The sequence below is a fragment of the Eutrigla gurnardus genome (assembly GCF_963514095.1).
Source record: "Eutrigla gurnardus genome assembly, chromosome: 3".
NCBI lineage: Eukaryota > Metazoa > Chordata > Actinopteri > Perciformes > Triglidae > Eutrigla > Eutrigla gurnardus.
In genome coordinates, this window is record NC_139917.1 from 16,479,747 (window position 1) to 16,487,245 (window position 7,499).

At 39.9% G+C, this 7,499-nt stretch overlaps 1 protein-coding gene across 3 annotated transcripts in view; it reads left to right on the top strand.

Annotated features, from left to right (window-relative positions):
- The window catches only part of pnpla6 (patatin-like phospholipase domain containing 6), a 29,291-nt gene extending 22,574 nt beyond the window's left edge, over positions 1 to 6,717 (top strand). For all 3 annotated transcript variants that reach the window (XM_084005565.1, XM_084005567.1, XM_084005566.1), the window contains 6 exons: positions 878 to 1,026; positions 1,201 to 1,353; positions 2,596 to 2,712; positions 2,832 to 2,919; positions 3,202 to 3,347; positions 4,842 to 6,717. In XM_084005565.1, the coding sequence (XP_083861691.1) occupies positions 878 to 1,026; positions 1,201 to 1,353; positions 2,596 to 2,712; positions 2,832 to 2,919; positions 3,202 to 3,347; positions 4,842 to 4,916 (728 nt within the window). In that variant the 3' untranslated portion in view covers positions 4,917 to 6,717. The remainder of the gene's footprint in view (positions 1 to 877; positions 1,027 to 1,200; positions 1,354 to 2,595; positions 2,713 to 2,831; positions 2,920 to 3,201; positions 3,348 to 4,841) is intronic.
- The last annotated feature ends 782 nt before the right edge of the window (positions 6,718 to 7,499 follow it).

Here is a 7,499-nt window from a genome sequence, read left to right on the forward strand (position 1 = left end):
GGACAAATGAATGGAGTCTGTTAAGAGAGGGAAGGAGCTGTTTTTTGTCTGCGGACCATGAAATGCATCTTCACAACCCAAAAGCATTTTTTAACAATGCACCACATCAAATTTTATTGTAGAAACTTAAGTTCAATCTTTAAGTTTTGGTGCGCAGATGAAAACTCCCCCCGAGTCTCTCTGTGTAATTCTGATCAAGAATGTTCTGATGAAACACAGCTGTATTTCACACAGCTCCGGACTGAGCTGTTGTAATTTCGTTTGTGCGACAGTCATGTCTTATGTCCCAGTGATACTCATTGTTGAGGTTTGTGAAATATGGTGCTTTCAGGGCCCAAAGATTGATCCAACTAAAGGGTGCCTCGTGAAATCAACTGTTTATTTCTGACTCTTGTCCCTCTGCCTTCTCCCTGAAGAGTGTGTGCTTGATCAGCTACATTTGCAGTTGCTCTTGACACTCTGGATCAGTGTGTTGGGCTTGTGTGATGTCTTCCTACTTTCCTGTCTTTGAAAAGGCTCAACACCACAAACATGCTCACTGCCCTCATTTTAACACAAGCAAAGTTGATGAGAATGGTCGCGACCTCCAGCCCTGTGCTCGTTGGCCAGGATAATATACTTGGGAAAAAAGGGGTTTTCTGTCTATGCTAATTGGCTATAAATCCTCTGGAGTGTGTCTGACAACTTAAAGTGGTGTTTTTGTGGTGTAAGTCTGTTTTGTCATTGTGACTCCTAAAATAAAGCTTTAAATATATTATCCTGAGACAAGCTTAATAATACAGGATCCATTTTCTTACCATCTCTGCTGCTGGATTTTGTCGTGCTGTTTTTGTACGCATGTGTGTGAATGCTGGGGAACGCGCTACACATCCAACAGCGGACATTGCGAGGAACATGGGTGCCAGAACAGTCATTGCCATCGACGTGGGTAGCCAAGACGAGACCGACCTCTGTAACTATGGTGACTGCCTGTCTGGCTGGTGGTTGCTGTGGAAACGGATCAATCCTTGGGCTGAGAAAGTAAAGGTAAAGTATGGGTTGACAGCACAAGGTACTGCTAACTCACCATCTTAAAATATAGAGTAGCTCATTTGAGTTTTTAATCAATATGCAGAAGTGGGGATTTTCTCTGCTGAGCAGATTAAGAAATATTTCTGTTGGTTTATTGAATTTAGGTTCTTATACCACCCTCTTCCACAGGTGCCAGACATGGCAGAGATCCAGTCCCGGTTGGCCTATGTGTCTTGTGTGCGGCAGTTAGAGGTGGTGAAGAAGAGTGCCTACTGCGAGTACATCAGGCCGCCCATCGACCGCTTCAAGACCATGGATTTCGGCAAATTTGACGAGATCTATGTGAGTCATATCATAAATATTGCTTGGTGATATCTAGCATTTGCAAACATTACAAGTTAACTGCGATGCCAAATGAGGGCACAGTTGTTTGATGGTGGTTGTTGGTGTTAACATTATTGCAAAGAAGATGTTGCTTCACAGGCATAGATCCATGTGCATTTGATTCATGCCAGCAAGATCACATTGACGCAGTGTGATTGCAGATTCAAGGGGCTCCGACAAATGAAGCCAGCATTGTCCCACAAACAAAAATTGTGGCTTCATCTTGCAAAGTGCATTGGCCAATCGCATACATGCAAGCGCACATCAATGCATACTTCTACTGTTAACATTCCTGTAAAAACTGGTGCCGTGTATATGTGTCACTCTAATCTGGATTGTATAGTATTGTTTCACCAGTGCCTGAAAAGGTGTGAATGCCTGGTAAGTACAATAAGAGCTCCTAGTAGGGAGAAGGCATTCCACCTTCCACTTTAGCTGCAAGCTCTGGCTGTTCTCCTGTTGTGTTTGCATAGAATAATCCATCTGATACCAAACAATGAAGCAAGGAATCTCTGTATGCATGTGTGTCTGTGTCCTTTACGTGTCTCGAGAAGCGATCTACTTCACACATGGCGGTTGTATTGCTGGGGACGTGCAGGGTCAAAGTCGGTGCACGTGACACGTTCAATATGAATACACTTTTAATAAACAAGCAATAGGTCTCAGTGCAGCAGCAGGGGCGGAGCTTCAGACATCAGTTGAATATGTTGTCTGCATGGGGCCATCGCAGGCCGCTGCTCGTTGTCCACAGTCCACTTTTGCTTCTGGATGCTTGATATACTAACGTTACATCCCAACGTTTATTCACCGGTTCTCGAGTACAGGCAGCATTTTCAAGGAACAGGCAATTGACCCGCTCTGAACGGGCACGCCCCCAACAACACTGCAACCAGCAACACCAGGACCTAAGCAATCGACCCCTTTAGAACGGGCTTTCGCTCTGAACGGCTTCAGCCTGAACATGCAATGCAGTCCACCCCAGCAGCACATCTGAAATACAGTTTACAAGATCTCTGTCCTGTTGAAGTATAGAATAATTATACTATACATGATAAAATGCTGCAAACTGCACATTTTAACACGCTCGTCATGTTGCCAACAAAAAATGTTGGAATCTGTTCAGAGTTGCAACACATCATCTCGAAAAAAGTGCCTACTTGCTTTATGAAATGCTTTGTATTTCTGTTTAAACTACTTCAGGATGTGGGCTATCAGCACGGCAAGTTGCTGTTTACTGGCTGGGCCCGAGGCGACATTATCGAGAACATGCTGAAGGACCACCGTTCTGCCGACTACAACGACAGCAAGAGAACTGACGTAAGAGCAGTACACACACCACAAAGGATATGTAAAGTGGTTGATGTATAAATACATACATAAATGTTCCCCATCAACATTATAACGTCGGCCTATAATGATGATTTCCTGTCTCGTAGTCCTGCACGTGTCCTGGAGCGGACTTCACTGACCTTGCAGAGATTGTATCCAGAATAGAGCCAGTCCAAAGCTACGTAGCTGCTGACGGTAAACGCTCACCTGTCAATTCATTATTCTTATCCAGAAATAATTATTTTTATAGTGGCTAAAATACGGTAAATGTCTCCTCCTATAGATATAAAGTTCCCTTTCAGGGTCGTGTCAGATTTAATCAGTGTAATAAATAAAGGGTCATAGCTTTCACCTGGTCTGTTTTATTGAAATACAGTGGGAGATGTCCCTGATATTTTATAGCTGCTATCTAAACCAGGTGGGTCAGTCACACAATAAATCCTCTCTGTAACAAATCCTCTAAATTGTTCCATTCAGCTGAGGAGTCGGACTGTCTGACAGAGTATGAGGAAGACGGGATGGACACGGTGAGAGAGGAGGAAGGCGAGGAAGAAGAGGAAGAAGCAGATGACACTGAGGATCACTCCCCTGGAGAGTGGGCTCAGAATGGAGTCTTTCAGACTGTAAGCAGACACAAAAACATGACGTCACCGTTGCATATTAAATACCGTTTCTTCTTCAGTGCCAGTATCACATTTGTAGGTATGCACCGATTTTTATTTTATTTTTTTTAATTTATTCCCCTTTTTTGTGCCTAAATAACAATTTCAATAGCCTTTTTGGCCTGCTACAGCTACCTTTTTTCTTTTTATAAAGAGCGATTACAAATGCGATAATGAATACAAACATAAATAGGGCTGTCTTTCACCAGAATACAACATTCTTGTGTTTTTATTAAACATAAACTTTCAGTAGTTAGTTGAAGTTTATTTTTCGTAGGATAAGCCCCTTGAGTTGTCACAACTCGTTTACGACGGGGTCCTTCACACAAAACACAACTTAGCACAATACAATAGTAGACTGGAACAAGGGGCTGAACACGGGACTCAAAACAAAAATGAGCGCTATCACAATGTGCCTCCTCTTCAGAATATTAATGATAAAGGAGACAACTACTTAGATGCATGTTTTTCTTTACAAAGGTAAGTATCTCTGCCTTCCTCATTCAAGATGTGAGCTTAACAGCTGCTCACTGAAAAGAAAGATGAACCCAACCACAGAGCGCACAGCGCCCGTTACCTTCTTCTCCAAATCAGCCGCTGGGTATGCAAGCTGCCTCTTGCAACACAACAAGTTAACATGGGCCACTGCAGTCTGCTAATGTCATCAGATTTGCTGATGGCCGATGGCCAAAATCTGCCAATACTGATGTTCAGATCATAATCACGGTGAAATCGCTATTTAAAAAAAAATTCAATAAATTGAACTGTAGTGACACTGTATAAACATTTTCTTTTTTATGTGATGGCGTGGGAGGGGATTATTATCATTTATTAGAATGAGATCATTTATATCATAAATAATATAACATTTATAATGCTTGTAGTAGATCATCAATTGGACAGCCAAATTGTTTTATTAGGCCACCGGAAATCGCAGAGCTTCACGGCCCTTCCACATCCAGTGTGAACCCAGCATTATATTGAATTTATTCCAATGAGTTCCATCCAGAGGTTTCCAGATTGTTTCCAGATTGTTTATTTGGGGAAACGACAGCACTGGTAACTGGTCTGTAAAAATGAGCAGGTAGAGGTATCGGAATCCGGAGAGAAGATGTCAGAATTGTGCATCTTGACATAAAAATAAAAAAAATAATAATAATACATGCACACCATTATGTCTATCCCATTTCTTCTGTTATTCTAAATGGACACCACGTTTGTTGTTGAAACATTATCATGTCCAGGTAGAAAATCGGAACAGAGAGAATTGTCATTTTTCCTCTTCTTATTCTTAGAGCTTTAGCAGGAGCAGGGCTACAAATGTAAAATTGGTAGAGTGGCCATGATAATCAAAATGTTTTATCCACTGATTCATTATATTTGTTTCATATAATGTGTAAATAGTGTGCAGAGTTATGAACAGGTCAAATACAATCCTCCTCTCACTCTCTGCAGGATGAGGAGAAATCTGTGAGACAACGCAGGAAATTCACCAGCGACTCCAACACCTCCGAAGTCTCTGACTGCTGACAGAGGGCCATGGAGGATTAGAGGGAGTCGGAACAAGACCAAGGGCCAAATTACAGGTCCATAAACTGTTGAGGCTAGAGACTTGGATGCCACGCTCAACTCCTGTAACTACTGAAACTCTGAGATAGCTTCTTTTTTTTGTTTTTTTGTTCGGCAGGAAATCATTCATGCTCTAAATCACTGAACCTTCTTTGCATCGAGTGACTTCCTCATCGTTCTCACACCGGCCTTATCTGTTCGCACTCTGACCCCACTGTCAAATATTAACCCAGGTACAGCCTGGAATAGGAATGGTCTTCCCCACTACAAACTGACCAGTATCCCTGCCTGCCATCTCCCAAACCTGCCAAAACCAGGGACTCCCCCAGTAGCCAACACAACACAACAAGAACACTTTAATCTTCAATTCCAGTTCACTCTCCTGGCTTTTCCTCCACTTTAAATGGCCAGAAAAGACCCGTCTGTGTCTTTGAATCTTTACGTGTGTCTCTAATGTTGGTACATCTTCATTGCACTCCAGTACTGACGATTTAACGTATTACACGGTCCTGGACGTTCTTGTATGCGCCTGATGAGTGTGTGTATGTTAGGATGACTGTTTGCTGTGGTTTGAAATAGTAGCAGGACACTGAAAAGAAAAGTAAAACATACATACAATAGAGCCGTAGTTAGCGAGAGTTCTGTAAGTTTAGCTTTAGATGTCATGTAGGAAGTCAGGAATGTAAAACTGGAGATGTAGATTACATAGATTATATGTTCAAGTAGACACCAAAGTAGACTTTATGTTGGTTATGAGGTTGGATTAAAATCCAGACATTCAGAGAGAAAGACGTGTTAAAGAATTCAGAATGTTTTGAAATGAAAGAAAGATAAATGTGTGGACAGAAAAGATTTAACAGTGAGTCAAGTGTTTTTTAATTTAATTTATTTAAAATTCACCCATAATAAGTGAGTAAGAAAGGATGAAAAAATGTGTAATGAAAATTAAGGATGAATGAGACAATTTAAGTAAGCGGATGACTTTGTGACTGCGTTTTTTGAAATTGAGTGTTTCAGCTGTCGTGTTTTAGATGATGCCAGATTAAAAACGTTGCCTTTTCAACCAGTGTTTGATCCACTCACAGCGAGCGGTGATTGTGGAGAAGAGAGTGCTCCTTTGACTGACTTTTGAGTGCCCCGCCTTCACTTACATGAGGTCACATATGCAATATTCAAGGTTCCTGCCTATAACAAGGCACGTGTGACGGTAAATCTGAGACTATACAGGAATGAAAATCTATAAAAGCCTGCATGGAGCCAACAAACTATAGTTTGCTAATACGCAGAAACCCTGAGTACTCTATGACTTCAGATGGACAGAAATTCACCTCATGTAACTATTAGAACTTGATTAACATGGACCTCTTGCCGATTGTAACAGGATTATATTATAATATACACAATGTTTATAGTCATATATGTATATGAGGTGGACATTTTCAGTTGATGCTTTGCTGCAAAACAAGGGAACCTACATCTAAACATAAAAAAGGGTTTCTTCTATAAAAAGGCATTCTGTTTTATTTATGTGTTAGTGGCTTTTTAAAACATGATTTTCTTTTTTTTTTTTTATTTGGGGGTTGGGTGTTTTATTTTAATTAACTTGCTTTAGCTGTTTTGCACTGAAATATTTGAAGTATTCCTTGCTCAGAAGATATTTGGTTTGCTAATAGCCAACTTTGAGATGCCATGGGAATCTAAAGAATAAAAACACAGATGATCATTTAATATGCATATTGGAAAATAAATATAATATGCTATATGTCATGTGGCATTTTATTTATTCTTTCTTATATCTTTTCATGCATGTTATGTCGCAAAGCTAACACAGCTGCACACAATACTACAAATGTTTCATAATGAGCTAAATATATTTTTTCCATAATATTTTATGTACAGAAAAACACACAAATACAATGCAAATGTAATGAATGTCCCTCCATATGTATTTTTTTTTTTTTTTTTTTACCTTAAGCCCTCACCCTTTGTTGATGCAAAAAGGTTAATAAAGATAAGTAAATAATGACAGTAATTATAAGTTAAATAGATATAAAAATAGGTTGAAGAACGTTTTGCTTCAAACATTCAGTCATGTCCAAGTAGTATTATCAAACTCAGGGACCTTAAATACAAAGCAGAGGTGACATTATCTTCAACTCTGTTTACTGTGTGCAGCACTGGTGGTTTTTCAACACCAAAATCAATATTTGAGGCACATGACTCTTTCCAGGTAAAGGGACTTGTCTCATTTCATTTTGAAAACTGAAGGCTGGGCAGAAATTCTTTTTACTTTGAAACCACAAGTTCAAATTCACTGGCTGTTAGTGTTTTCAGCAGCACTAGTCGTATTTGACATCGGCATCAAAGATAAGAATGCTTAGTTGGGAGAGCTTCCATATTATTTTTTTCCCCACAATATCTATTATTTTTCTATGAAATATGTATTTAGTAGAGTTGGATTTAGTATGTGCACAAATTGCTTTCTTATCTTCTCAAATTTTGGATTGCAATTTTTCCTTCCATTTGACTGTGAATTTTCAGGAT